Raw genomic sequence first — 16214 nt, 5'->3', positions numbered from 1 at the left:
ATATGATGTGATTTGTTATTAAACATATTGATATATGTTTATGTACCAAGTTTAAACAATACTGAGTTTTAAATACATATATCATGAATATTCACTTGAATTTTGAAGTAGAAAGAAAGTATAAATTTGATTTTCTACCAAAAAATATCGAGCAATTTGTATGGCTATTGTCTTATAAGCCACCTATAATAATAAATGGCTAAACTTTGTTTGATTTTCAAGGCATACCAATTTTTATTGTTTTTCTATAAGAAAAAAAAATGTCTATAAAATATTAACCAATGGATTTTATTGCAAAATTCAAGTAAAAATTTAAAACTGGTTTTTATTTTTAACATATTTACAATTACCGGTAATAATTAAATGTTCTTTCCTCCTTTTGTTTCATTTTCAGATAACTGCTGATTATGAGATATATATAATAAATTATCGATTAACAAAATGATCCATCAAATGATCATCAACAAACAATAGAAAATCAAATGTTTCCTGTTTGTTTCTCACAGAAAAAATCTAAGTATCAAGTCTACATCAACTATCAGTCTACAAAGTCAAGTGATTTAAGTTTGGTGGGTTGATACGATAAACCAAATATAGATGTAAGCATCAGTGATTAATATATATTTATCCCTATTATCCATACATGTCAACCTCTGACAATGGGAAATCATGTCATGACATGACATGATATGTCAAAAAGCGTGTGAAAACGCGTGACGTAGATGCGGACTTATTAATATGAATGTGGTAATGTTTATAATTTCAAACAAATTTGTGAATATAAAAAAACGATATATATTCTTCTGTGAACTTCTATTGTATTAAACAGTGGTCTGTTGTGTTGCTTTTAAAGCACCACCACTAGGCACATATTCAAAACAACTGCCAGTTTCAAGTTTAGTTACATTTATTTGATAACAGCATACAATACAAATGTAACATAGTCAAGTTCTGATCAGAATTCAGTGTCAATTTCTTTATAATTGAAAAGGCTCTCCCACAGTAGGAATTGATATTTGACTGAATTAGCTTCATCAAGATTTGAAAGAATGTCATAATATTATTTTTTTTGGCAATGTAAAATGTCATCTATTCTCTGCCATTGCACCCATTGCTATTGCCTGGTTAAAACTGGGTAGTTCATCAGAAGAAAGCTGGTACTATGAGAGCTGATCCAACAGTTCTGTGATATTTTTATCCCCATGGCCTGTAGAAATCTGTTGCCGTGTTGGCTAGATTTGAAACTGAAATTGAAAAAGAAAAATGTTTTCTAAAATTGATTTCCATTAGATAAACATGTTAAATGCTTATTCAAATAGCTAAATTATATTTCTCCTCTCACATGTATTGTTTTTTATCATTGCAACATAGAATGCACAAATTATGCGTTACTTGTCACTCGATCATTTAAACTCGAACTCCAAAATATAATTTATAAATCATGAATCTTGCCGTACACATCGTTTTGGCTTAACAATCGGCACTTTAGACGACAGTACAGGCCCTGAAAGTGACCTCTTTCTGTGCACATTTCCCCTATAAAGTGAATTTGAAAGAAAGTCACAAAATCGTTAAAACTAATCACAAACTACTTACCTTTTACAGTTTGTCCATATAGAAAAATAAACAATATGTCAGCCAAAACAATTACTTCGAATTTTTCGGTATTTATCGCCGAATAAGGAAAAAACCCGAGAATAGCGATATCACTAACGACCAAAAAATGAAAAGAACGAAAAAGCGTGTAATTGCGTGTAAAGTGATGAAAAGCGTGTACACGCCATGTGACAAAATCCTCGCGTGTAAACCGTCGAAAAAGCGTGTATTACACGCGAATATCATGTCACTTGACATGTATGCTATTATCATGATTATATCAACAAGTTAATGTTTTATAAGATATGTGTCAAATTCTGAAATGGGAAATACTTAATAAACAGTGATGTAGCATTAATGCAAAATTGTATCTACATGTAAAAGTTAATGAAAACTATTTACCACTGCCCAACTTGACATAAATTTAATTTGTTCCTGTGCTGTAAAAGCTTGTAAACATCAAAAACCCAAACCTCTATTTAACAAATATAACTTAAGTAACCCAAGTTAAAAAGCCAGGACAAAAGAAGTGAAGTTTAAACAAATACAGCTGGTAACCGTACCTTGAAAGAAAGGACAAAAGAAATCACATGCTCCACTCAAACTGATACCAACTGTGACCACAAAAAAGATAGGCCTCCTCTCTCTATCAGACTCTTGGTCAAATTTTTATTGTGATTAATTCATCCTGTCACATCGCAAGACAAAATGACTTTATCACCAGGTAATACTTATAAACGGACTATAATAACTGACCTTGATGCATTCATGAAGATTTAACTGTGGTTAAAAAGGATAAAACTTTCATATACCCATAGGCTGATGGACCACATACATGTATTATCACTTAGTTAATTATTGTAATAACAGCTGATGTCTGAAGTCAAGTCAACAAATGCTGCTTAATTTATCCAACCAAATTATAATTTTCATTGTTATTTATGCAGCACTTGAATTTAAAATCAAGTCTATATTTGATATCTTCTTTTATTGTGTAACTCAAGTATGGGTTGTTCACATATCACATCATTACAAAAATAAACACATTACAGGTACTTGTCCTTCGGTCCCTTATCCATAGTTGTTTCATTGACAATCATATTTTATCTTCTTACTCTTATATTCAGCTTTCACTGCTAGGCAGGTGGGCAAACACAATCACTCATAGTCTAGACAAACCAGGGGCAGATCCAGCCATTTTAAAAAGGGGGGGGGGGGGGGTCCCAACGCAGAGTAAAGGGGGGGTTCCAGCTATATGCTCCCATTCAAATGCATTGATCGGCCAAAAAAAAGGGGGGGTTCCAACCCCCGGAACCCCCCCCTCTGAATCCGCGCCTGCAAACAAAGACCTGCCATACAAACATCTTATTTCTAATTTGATAGAAACATAAAGATTACAGCTACAACCTCTGTTGGGCTTTCTAACATGACAGAGGCGGACTAATATGGGGGCCAGGGGCCCTGGGACTCCTTTTGAGGGAAAAATTTGGTTGATTATATAGGAAATCATTGAATCATGACTGGAGTAGGTTCCCTCTTATACAAATTTCTGTATGGGACAGACTCACCAACATTGGGAGGGTTAAAATAACACAAATATCTCCTCTTAATATAGTGATATTTGGTAGAAACAAACTACACAGTTGTTCATATGTATGTCTCTTCATATGATCTGAATAAGAATTTTTATTTCTCTGCAGTGATGTGTCTAAGATTATTATTACAGACTAGTATATATAGAGGCAAATTTAAGGAAAGAAATTCCATTTATCTTACAAAAATAACCAACCACATATCTTCATTTTTATACCATAATGACACAAATGAAACCCCTATGAAGATTATGTACCTGTTGTTGAGACTTCTGTAGATTTTGTGGTGGGTTCCTTCGTTGTTGTTGCTTTTGTTGTGGTGGTGGTGGGTTTCTTGGTAGTTGGATATGGTACAGTAGGTTCTGAAAAATGACTATACTTATAACACACTTATAAAATTTATATGTTTATATGTTATATTATTGTAAAGAACAAAATGTTAGTAGCAATGTATGCTTTAAGCTTTTAACTTTCCCTAATCATTTTATAATGGAAATATTTCACAATTTTAAGATCAATATAAATTTTGTAACATTGACTGTTTTTTTGCTGAAGGCAAAAATCTGGGAAAGAACTTTTACAAAGATCTGACTTATAATTACAATAAAAGACAAGTCAATACATTATCAATGAATCATTATCTTACCTATGATAGATAGTTAATGCATTCAGGAAGACACCTGCTTACAAATCATTCAATTATCAGCCAATTCATTAACAGGGTGGGTATTGTTTAAGTGAGAAATTAGTTGGATTTATACAAACAACACGAAAAAATAAATATTTAAGGAAACATCTCAGAACAGCTTTTTAAAAGCTTAGTAATAGGGATTTTTAAATTACTTGATCACTCTTACTAACTTTAACAGGTTTTCTAGGGAATGGTCAGGTCTAATTTGAAATTGTTACAGAAATGGTTAGCTTTTGAAATACAAAATTTTCAAATGATTTGCATGATCTGATTGCTTTACCATTCGTCAGCTTTAACTATGAAAAAACATGGAAACATTAATTGGAACACTGTGTTACTGTGAACATTGTTACCTATCTAAACATCCTTCCTTTTATTTATTTGAAAATCCACAAACAATAGAAAATGAAATGTTTTTTGTTTGATTTTTTATTTACTTTCTCACAGAAAAAAATCTAAGTATCAAGTCTATATAGACTATCAGTCTACAAAGTCAAGTGATTAAAGTTTGGTGGGTTGAAAAAATAAACAAAATATAGTTGTAATCATGATGACAGCGTCAGAGATTAATATATCATATTTATCCCCATTATATTTACAAATTGATGTTGTTAAAATAATTGTCAAACTCTGAAACTAGCATTATGCAAAATTGTATCCTTACATAAGAGCTTATGACAACTAGTATAACCACTGATCAAATTGACACAAATTAAAATTTGTTCATGTGCTGTAAAAGCTTGATAACATCAAAAACCAAAACCTCTATTTAACAAATATAACTTAAGTAACCAAAGTTAAAAAGCTGAGGAACAAAAGATAAGTGAAGTTTAAACAAATACAGCTGGTATTTTAGTTGGATTTATTCAAACAACATGAAAAAATAAATATATTTTAAGGAAACATCTCAGAACAGCTTTTTAAAAGCTTAGTAATAGGGTTTAATTACTTTATCACTCTTACTAACAGTTGTAACAGGTTTTCTTAGGAATGGTCAGGTCTAATTTGAAATTGTTACAAATGATTTGCATGATCTGATTGCGTCAGCTTTAGCTATGAAAAAATATGAAAAAATTAATTGGAACACTGTATAATAAAAATCAAATTATATTTTGTCAGACATGGCCGATAAATGAAATATTTCAATACATGCATATTACAGAAAGATGCACTATGCTTAACAAAAATTAAAAAAGTAAAAAGTAAAATAAAGGATAACATTCAAGATATATGATGCTGCCTAAAGAATCTTATAAGCTGATTAAGAAGTCATGTTTAAACTGGTCACACAAGTGTCTAATTGACAATAATATCTGATTCCACAAAATGAACATCTTTCTTTTGGAATTCAAAACCAATCTAAACTGAAGTGAAAATAAAGCTTCTTCATATGTAATTATCATCATTTAGATCTGTTGTTAACAATGTTAGGCATTTACCTCAAGTCTATTGGTTTTTGGTTTTATTTTCAATGGTATATTTGCACCTAAAGTCCATTGGTTTTTTTCAATGGTATATTTACCTGATTTTTGGCAATAATAATAAACTTCTAAATATTTATGAGTTGTTGTACATGGATCTGGGAATACCCGATTGGATGCCATGACGCTGCATTCCGGTCTGCCATCACATCTGTAAGGAAAGGCTACATGCAGTTACATGGAAAGAAGTATTAGAAATGTGACTATACTATGGTATCTCATACACAGATGACAGAAACATAAATATGGTATCTGATAAGGAGGTTTGCAGATGACAAGAACGTTTAATAAAGCCATTCCAATACAATTAATTCTATCAACAGACACAGTATTTAATGCATTTCTAAATGTATTTTCCAAATGAAGAAATGTCTCAGAAAAAATATTTATTGATCTTTTCCAAGAACAATGCCTTAGGAAACAAATTGAAGTAATTGTGTTTTTTAAGGTACAAAAATAATGTCAATTATGTAAGATAGTTTCAAAATAAATTTCTGAAGGAATCCCCAGTTAAAAATTGTATTTATGAACATTTTTATTTAAGATATTGACACATTTTATAGAAAAAATAACTAAATGGATCAGAAGTAAGGGTAACAGATGTTACAGAGTTGGTTATTTATTGAACATAATTAAAATACTTCACAAAGAAATGAGAAAATCAAAGTTGACTTGGATGTCTTTAATTTTTTTTTGTGTTGTAAGAAATGCTGAATCATGATGTACAAACAGGAATGGGAAAATGATAAGTAAATTGTATCATCATATTACTTCAATCTGGATTTATTCCAAAAGTTAATAACCAATTCTTTTGTGTCTTTGTAGACCTAGAAACTTAAAAGCTTGTATATTTTCACTTAAAACCAATAATGATGACTTGTAAAAATCAAGATGATTCTACACCCCAGAAACTTTTAAAAGTCAGATCTTCTCAAGACCTTTAATGAAACTATTAGCCTAAATGTAAAATAAAATCTTATAATTTTCAGAAATTTTGATAAAAATTGGAGAATTGTATCAACGAATTTCTTGCCTTTCAGTTAATAAAATATAAAGCAGCACATAAAAACATGATGCTACATAAGATCATACAAATGAAGTAAAAATTAAAATCGTTCTTGCAATTACAATTAAACTTTTCCACGATTATTCATATATTACACGATTGATCGGCTGTTACGGTAAGACTTACAAGAACTAATGACCAAGATGACCTATAATGGGATTTTTTTCTGTTGTAACTAGTCTTGCTAGATTTCTACCCATGATTAGAATTGACACTTTTCTGCAGTTCAATCCAATGGCAATGACGGAAATGAACAAGTCTTATTGTTCAGATATCGACAATTCATTTACTAGCCCTTGGACTTTAACAAAAGCCAAAAGACAACACCAGCTGAGTCCATATAAATAGATTCTAGACAAATGCCTCTGGTAACAGTTAATAACCTTATAATTATTTTCTGTTGCTGCAGTAGGTCCCCCCAGGAAATGAGCAAAACAAAATATCTGATTTTGATTATAAATTTGTGTCCACACATATAAAAGGACATTTTTGTCAGCTGTCTGATGCTTATAATTAATAACAAATCACGTCTCAAGCCTCTGTCAAAGTGCTGAGTTAGATGAATAGTATTTCATATTTTTTGCAATCTGAGATGCCCTTTTGTGGACTTATAAAAATATTAAACATGAAACTTAACACCACCATGATGGCATGCAGTTCTATTGTTTGATGAATAAATACAAAGTACATGCATATATATACAGGTTTTATTGTATGAATGAGACATGTCAATAAATTTGGTTGGTCATCTTCCTGCTCCATGCATGGTATACATGCATGGTTCTTACCTACACAATTCCATGTCACCTGAAGATATTTAGGTGTAGTCTTACAGGGATCACCAAACACCTTAGATGTTACAACTAATGTGCACTGAGGTTGCCAATCACACCTATATATAACCAATACCATAGTGTTATATTAATATCCATTCAACATATACCACCAATTAGAACATTCTGTCTTTTCACAAGAGTTGTCTCCCATTTTATAATTTGCCTTTTGGAAATTAACAATTTCTCAAATAATGCCCTTCTGAATTTTCATTTATTTTGCAGTTCATTTGTTTTGTATTTTACAATAGCCTTCCCACATTAGCTACAGGTTAAATCATCGGCAATATATAACATTTAGTTGATATTTTAACCATATTTGTATAAATATTTGAGCATATTACCAATAACTTCTCTAGGAGTATGGGGGGCACCTTCCACATTTGAACAAATTGGAAATGACTGTTACAGTCTTAGCTCCAGACAGACACTTAACTCTCTATTTTCATATAAATAACTGCACAAGATGATATTTCATAGTCTGCCATCTTTAAATGGTAGAAAATGGGTCTCATTGCGATGATGCAGGATTGCCAATTTTTTTGTAAGCGTTACACATAATATTCTAATTATTGTGCCGTGAAAACAAGAAATGAAGTCTGGCGAGACACAGGAAATTACCAAAAAATGAGAATTGCTTATGTCCATAGTGTAAGCGGGATACGGGAATCTGACAAAACAGTAAGCAGGATCAGGGATCAGAACCCCCCAATGAGACCCACTAGAAATATCCACAATTTTGTATTGCTTCTTTCCATACCGTCATATAAATCTATAGATAGCCTTTCACAAGTAGCGTAATCATATCAGAAATATGATAAAAGATCAAGTGGGAACTAATTGGAGACTGACACTACACCCAATGACTAATCATTGTATAAGTACTTATTTCTTCTTAATAAGTATCCAGACTATCTATTTTGGTATGATAGTACTCATGATACATCTTTGACCTTAACAGTTGAGTATTTCCTTGTACAACATCCAAGGTCATTCACTTTTAAGTATATTCAGATAGACCAAATGTATATGCAACAAACACCTAACAACAATAATAGCAGTGATTCCAGGAACTCAAATGTCTAAAAAACAGAACATTATATAGCAGCACATAATATCAATGTTCTCATAAAATGATGTAAATGCTGGTTAGATCAAATCATTGAAATGTACTTTAGATATTTTTTTTTAGGTTTTTTTAGAAAATACACTTCAAAGCTTGCATAAGTTTCGTAAACAATTTAAAACAGGTCATAAAAAAAAACACAAATCAAGATGCTTGAACTATATCCATCAGAGGTTTAATTACGGAATAATACCAGTGTTTTCTTCCTATCAAAACAATGACAACTCCAATAGGTCCTATTCACCAATAAACGTAAACAAGCTAAATAACAAACCTTTGGAAAAAATGTGGTTATTACAGATAATGTAACATCATTGAACCAAAACAAATCAGAGTATGTATATTAAATATTGTTTACAGAACTGGGTAAATATATCAGGATGTTTACCATTGATTATCATCTATAAATTATAACTATGACATTATATTTGGGGTACAGAATAAATACAATTATCTCTGTGGTAATAATACTTGAAAAACTTTTGGTTAAGTGAAGTAGTTATCTTCAACATAACAAACATGGATCCTTTTTATCTATGACATATACTTGTCTCAAAAGAGGAGCAGCAGTTACGATAAAAGGGATTAATGCATGAATCGGGAAAACAATTAACTAAAAACAAGACTGAAATCTCACTATCACGGACAACCCAGCAAACATGTTACTCAAAACAAGAATGATATCTCACTGCCACTGACAATTCAGCAGACAAAATTCTCAAAACAGGAATGATATCTCACTGCCACTGACAATTCAGCAGACAAAAGTCTCAAAACAAGAATGATATCTCACTGCCACTGACAATTCAGCAGACACAATTCTCAAAACAGGAATGATATCTCACTGCCACTGACAATTCAGCAGACACAATTCTCAAAACAGGAATGATATCTCACTGCCACTGACAATTCAGCAGACACAATTCTCAAAACAAGAATGATATCTCACTGCCACTGACAATTCAGCAGACACAAGTCTCAAAACAGGAATGATATCTCACTGCCACTGACAATTCAGCAGACACAATTCTCAAAACAAGAATGATATCTCACTGCCACTGACAATTCAGCAGACAAAAGTCTCAAAACAGGAATGATATCTCACTGCCACTGACAATTCAGCAGACAAAAGTCTCAAAACAAGAATGATATCTCACTGCCACTGACAATTCAGCAGACACAATTCTCAAAACAAGAATGATATCTCACTGCCACTGACAATTCAGCAGACACAATTCTCAAAACAAGAATGATATCTCACTGCCACTGACAATTCAGCAGACACAATTCTCAAAACAAGAATGATATCTCACTGCCACTGACAATTCAGCAGAAAAAAGTCTCAAAACAAGAATGATATCTCACTGCCACTGACAATTCAGCAGACACAATTCTCAAAACAGGAATGATATCTCACTGCCACTGACAATTCAGCAGACACAATTCTCAAAACAGGAATGATATCTCACTGCCACTGACAATTCAGCAGACACAATTCTCAAAACAGGAATGATATCTCACTGCCACTGACAATTCAGCAGACAAAAGTCTCAAAACAGGAATGATATCTCACTGCCACTGACAATTCAGCAGACAAAAGTCTCAAAACAGGAATGATATCTCACTGCCACTGACAATTCAGCAGACAAAAGTCTCAAAACAAGAATGATATCTCACTGCCACTGACAATTCAGCAGACAAAAGTCTCAAAACAAGAATGATATCTCACTGCCACTGACAATTCAGCAGACACAATTCTCAAAACAAGAATGATATCTCACTGCCACTGACAATTCAGCAGACACAAGTCTCAAAACAGGAATGATATCTCACTGCCACTGACAATTCAGCAGACAAAAGTCTCAAAACAGGAATGATATCTCACTGCCACTGACAATTCAGCAGACAAAAGTCTCAAAACAGGAATTATATCTCACTGCCACTGACAATTCAGCAGACAAAAGTCTCAAAACAGGAATGATATCTCACTGCCACTGACAATTCAGCAGACAAAAGTCTCAAAACAAGAATGATATCTCACTGCCACTGACAATTCAGCAGACAAAAGTCTCAAAACAGGAATGATATCTCACTGCCACTGACAATTCAGCAGACACAATTCTCAAAACAGGAATGATATCTCACTGCCACTGACAATTCAGCAGACAAAAGTCTCAAAACAAGAATGATATCTCACTGCCACTGACAATTCAGCAGACACAATTCTCAAAACAAGAATGATATCTCACTGCCACTGACAATTCAGCAGACACAATTCTCAAAACAGGAATGATATCTCACTGCCACTGACAATTCAGCAGACAAAATTCTCAAATCAAGAATGTACCCAACAAACAAGTTAATAAACAAGAATAAAGTCTATCCTCTACTGAGACACCCCAACAAATGAGTTACTGAAATCAAGAATGAAATTTCATTTCTACCAACCACCAAGCCACTCCAAACAAGAATGATATACAATGTATATCTCACTTCTATGGACAACTTAGCAAACTATTTATTCTAGTACAGACCTTAGGCTAAAAATCTGGTATGTATCATAGACCAAATTTAGTTAAAATGTAAAGTTGCAGAGAATGGGTTGCTAAAAATTAACATTTGTTAACATCTTACTCTAACCAAACACCAACCAGACTATTCAATGGTTCATGTTTACAGGTCTATAATCATTTATAGTTCCCAATCCAGGAGTTCTATCTCACATTAATCATTATACTTTACCTTGCTGCCACTATGTTAAATGAATCTTTGGCTGAACATTGTAAATTCCATCCTGAGGTCACTGACCAAGGATTACAAGTAGATAACACAAATCGTCCATAATTAGCACGAATTACTCTAATCACACCATTATATGTTGTACAGTTTAAATGCATTGTACTGTTCTCACAAGCATAAGCTATCCTGGTGTCCCTAGAATCATCACGGTCACCTCTCCTACTGTAACGATGACGGCTAAAACTTACACCTAAAAGTAGAAAATATTTGTCATAGTTCATTCTCATTTGAAATATTTATACTTGTACTTCTTATTCCAGGTGAGCAATGTTCTTTGTTGTTTCTTCAATGGTTCAAGCTAGATTCTACATGCATGTACCATTATTAACTCTTTTGTTCAGAAATCGATGAGTTTTTAAAAAACAACATAGAGCAACTGTGATAAAATATTTATACTCTCCTTTTTTCCAAACAAAAGAGGCATGGTTTAATGTTAACTGGCTTTACTGATCATAATACAATTTATGTTTCAAGTCTTTAAGATGAAGATTTAACTACATAATAACTTATGACATTTAATATCAATTATTCATGAAAATGAGGCCAAAATGAACCTTTCCAGACAGACTTGTACACCTTGAAAGCATTACAGACACCAAATACAATGTTCGTATGTCCCAAAATTGATTTTTGCTATCTAACTTTAGTATGCAGCCTCAACTAAATGTTATGAAACTGTGTACAATGCTTATTACCACATATCAAGTTTGAAACGGCTACAGCAGGGGCATAAAAGTTTACGCTGTTGCAGCTGCTGGATACATATCAGACATTAATAACAGACACAAGACCAAAATGGGTACTTAAAAACACACAACAGAAACCAAGACATAGCTCAAACACTTCTATTTTCAATCATCAAAAAATCATATTTCTGTTTGTAATCATCTAAACTTTTCTTCTATCAAACCACATTACTGAAATGAAATGCCTTTAAACACGAAAATACACATTTCAAAAAAGAAAGAAAATTGATTTTGGATGAAGTTTTGACATTTATCCCATGAAATAATAGAAAATATTCGTGAAATACAACTTATAACTCTATGTTTATCTCCACAGTTTTTGGAATGTCTTCAGCTGAAGTATCTGTACCTTACAGCATTGTTATGCTGCACTCTTAGATAACTCAATCACCCAAGTTTAGGGAGGTGACTGCATGCAATATTAATTAGTAAACATAACATAATATAAAACAGCTTAGATCTTTCTGTTCATACTGTCTGACTGCTTAAGTTCTATTGATACAAACAAATAAAAGTATTTTGGCAGGATTTTAGTATCATTAAGGGGAAAATTTTAAGAATCTGCATCAACAACATGTTAAATGTTCCAAGCCACACAAATAAGTTGTCCTAAAGCAAAATCTGATTGAAACTGCATATAACACTTCCCGTAAATCAGTCCATTCAAAGTTTGCCATTTTGTAGGATGTTAATGACAGAAGGAAATCAAAAGACTTAATATGTAACAACACCCTTAGATCAAATAAAACACTTCATAATGTTACGTTATTTCATTGAGTGTTTACGTTATAACTTTGCCAATGAGTTCTTAATTATTGATTTAAACATGCAAACTTGTTCAAACTTCATCAATTTCCTCTTGAAAATCTTCACAAGGATATAATTTAGTTTTCTGTTATATGTAAAGTATATGCTGGAATTATAATTATCAAGAATTAAATGCATAAAACATCTCATTTCCTTTATACTGTGAAGCTTTATTCACAAGAAGTTTTTGTAATCAAAAGTATATGTCAGTTTCTGTTCTTTTGCATTTGACTTTGGATTGAAATTATTTAAAATCTAATACAACCAAAATAAACCCACACATGCTTCAATTGAAAGTCCAACAAACATGTTTTACACAGTCAATACAAATAAAGAGCTTCTGAACCAAAGCCTTGCTGGTAGAGTTCCCTTAAGTGGATACCAGAAGGTATGCAGGGTTGTCAAATAAAATAATCAAATACTACTTCATTGATTGACAGTTAATATAAGAATAACAAAATATGGTACGACTACAATGGCACCAGATCCATAAAAGACCAAAAAGGTTGAGTATGTAACAACTGTTAAAGGTCACCTCAACAATGAGCAAAACCCATACTCTATAGAAAACTTTCAGTAATTCCACTCATTATTCTGGTTGATCAGTTATATCCGTGGAGGATCTTAAGAATGACTTATTAATAATGTGTGTAATGATAGACCTGCAAACCAACTATTATTTAGGAAATCTACTTATCAGCCATATCATCCTTTTGTTAAAATGGGGGTAGATTTCCGAGAAGGCCCTGTGGATACGTAATCAAATGAAATATGTCACTGAAAGTGAAACTTTATAATCGTTAAATCAGAAATTTTTAGATTGTGACAGTTAAAAAACATGAACAATATACACAAATGTGATATCAATCAATAGATTTCAGAAAACAATGAATAAAGTGATCATATCAAAATTTAAAATGTGATTTTTCATTTTTGCAAAACAATTTTCACAGATATATCTGAATTAACAGTATTATTCATGTATACAGTTTTAGAAATATTATATCAAGCACTGTTCTCTTGGCCTTTTTATTTCTGAGTTTTACAATGTATAAATGTTAACAGATATTGCCAAAATACTCAGGACGTTTATTCTTTTTCAAATGATACCTTCACATATAAACTGGACTTGATCAGGAGTTTTTATTCCTTTTTCACACAATAATCTGTAATGTTTAACAAAGGACAGATATAAAGGTATAATTTCTCCATTTAAAGTCAATATAAGTTTGTAAGGTGAAGAATTAAAGCCATTATGTCCTTTGGCTGCTTATACTGTAGTGTAAATCTAAAGAAGGTGTTAAAACATTGAAATGTATTCTTACAAAGATGGGGTAAAAAGGTAATACAAGACTTTGATGTACACCTGTAGCTTCAGGTGAGAGAAATCTAATTAATGGAAGGACATATACTACCTTCATATCTAGGTCATAACTTCAGGGGTATTGTCTTCTTATAGTTTATTTTAACAAAATAAAGAGTAAATTACAAAGCAGACAGATGAATGGCAAATGGAAAATTATAATTAGATTAACGTATGCTGTTATTCAAATGTTGTAAAAGCTAACACTTGAAAATTCAATAAAAGGAATTTTTTCTATGGAGAAAATTGAAAACTTAATTACTAAAGTGGCATACAATTTGATGACAGCCTCAAAACATATTACAGAATTACATAATAGCATGTAATTTATATACAAACAAATATATATTATACAATTACGGTGAAGTGAGTGTAAGTGGACAGATTGTGATCCATGTGTTTCTACAAATCTTAAAAGTAAACAACTAATACTTCTGTTCCATGGCAGCAAGTACTTCATTTAAGAATTGGATAAAAGTCAATTGTTTTATTGCCCATTTAATCCATGCTACTTCCCTTTGTCATGTTTTCATATACAGATTTTGATAATGAAACGGTATGGGGAGGTTTTTGATGGGCAACCAAGTACATATTTTTCTCTTGAGGGTATCACCAGTCTAACAAATAATGGATTACTACTTTGTCCATCCAAGATCATATGTTGAAATGATACTAGTCGAAACTAAAGGCCATACTGATACTAAGTTAAAACTTTTAGCTTTCAAATTCATCTCTTTAGGTCTTCTAGTAATTATCAAATAAAAATAGAAATGGAACTATTGTTCCTTTCATCTATTGGTAATAAAAAAATATACAGAAGATTTCTTGACATTTTTGTCTCATGTCATAAACATTCTTTTCCAATGTCAATTGTCTATTTCAACTTTCATGAGTAAACTTTGTTTGAAATACAATGTATAAAATATTTCAATAATGCAGCCTAATTCTGCATTGGTCCCTTTAAATAGCAAAAAACATCTGGAGCAGACAGCATTTTAAACCCTTTGTTACAGGCTTCAGCAGAAGACAAAAATCCTATGAAGCATCATAAAAAGTAGATTTGAGAATTTTATTAAATTAATCCTTTTTAATATGTTGATTGATGGTACAGTGGTCAAGAGAATGGTTTTGTAAAAACAAGAACTTTTAAAGAAAACAACTAAAAGTAATAAATATTATTTTAAGTGCTCTAAACATAATGAACAAAGGAGTTATTTGTCTGAAATCATTGTACCTGGTCAGTTTATACACCTGTAAATTATGATTAATTCCCTGACAGGTGACTAGTGGACAATAGACCCCACGCCAGTGTGAAGATAACCTCACATTTTATTATGCTTCTTCACTGGACTGAAGTACTCAAGTTAATAATCACTGTTGTGTCGGCTGACATGTTCAACATTGTTAATTCATTTTAAATTATCAAATTATCAAATTTGTATTTCTTGTGTCCAGTCTCAATTTATGGCCGTATTTCATTATGAACTATTTAGTTTCAATACTTGTCTAAATGAATCTTAATTAAGATACTGAACAGGAAAAGCAATACAGGACTCCCATGTGACTAGGCGACTTGGCTAAAAAATACTTTCCCAGTTATTACTTTGTTCCTTGTTTATCAATTTTAACATATACATATGCAGATTTTGATATTTTCCATGCCCTAATTCTTCTTTATCTAATAAAACATGATTTTTCTATATTTGCTGAGTCTTGAAATTTCTTTTTAATTGTGTTTTGTTGTTTGTCTTTGGGTTTGTGTGTTTTTTTGCCATGGGGGTCAGTTTATTTTCTACTTATTAGTTTGAATGTCCCTTTTGCCTCGTTTTCATAAACCACAATTTCAAAACATCTTTTTTTTTCTATATCAAAGCAAGTATCAACTAATTAAATGCAACTAAATGTTCACATCATTCATATATTAACCAGTGATACAACAATATGAGGTCAGACAACTTTTTCAATTTTATCATTGCACTTTTAATTCACATATAATTTATTAATCATGAATGTCAGCAATAGCTAGAGAATATGAATATGTTTCTTCTCATTCCAACTTATACCAACTAGGGTGTGTTACAAATAGCAATGTCAGAATCTGACAAATTATAATG

General features: G+C 31.8%; 1 protein-coding gene across 12 annotated transcripts in view; it reads right to left on the bottom strand.

The window, feature by feature from the left end:
• LOC139500484 (adhesion G protein-coupled receptor L3-like) overlaps window positions 1-16214 on the bottom strand; it is a 66898-nt gene that overhangs the window by 20841 nt on the left and 29843 nt on the right. For 8 of the 12 annotated variants that reach the window (XM_071289263.1, XM_071289286.1, XM_071289232.1 and 5 more), the window contains 3 exons: window positions 11128-11374; window positions 5402-5511; window positions 3446-3550 (listed from right to left, as the gene is read on the bottom strand). In XM_071289263.1, coding sequence (XP_071145364.1) covers window positions 3446-3550; window positions 5402-5511; window positions 11128-11374 — 462 coding nt within the window. Of the gene's footprint in view, window positions 1-3445; window positions 3551-5401; window positions 5512-7214; window positions 7319-11127; window positions 11375-16214 lie in introns of all 12 variants that reach the window. The other 4 variants (XM_071289225.1, XM_071289256.1, XM_071289250.1 and 1 more) reach the window with 1 other exon arrangement.

This window comes from Mytilus edulis, chromosome 1, assembly GCF_963676685.1.
Source record: "Mytilus edulis chromosome 1, xbMytEdul2.2, whole genome shotgun sequence".
Lineage (NCBI taxonomy): Eukaryota > Metazoa > Mollusca > Bivalvia > Mytilida > Mytilidae > Mytilus > Mytilus edulis.
Note: the sequence above shows the minus strand (reverse complement) of the source record. Positions and strands in the feature narration are given on the sequence as shown.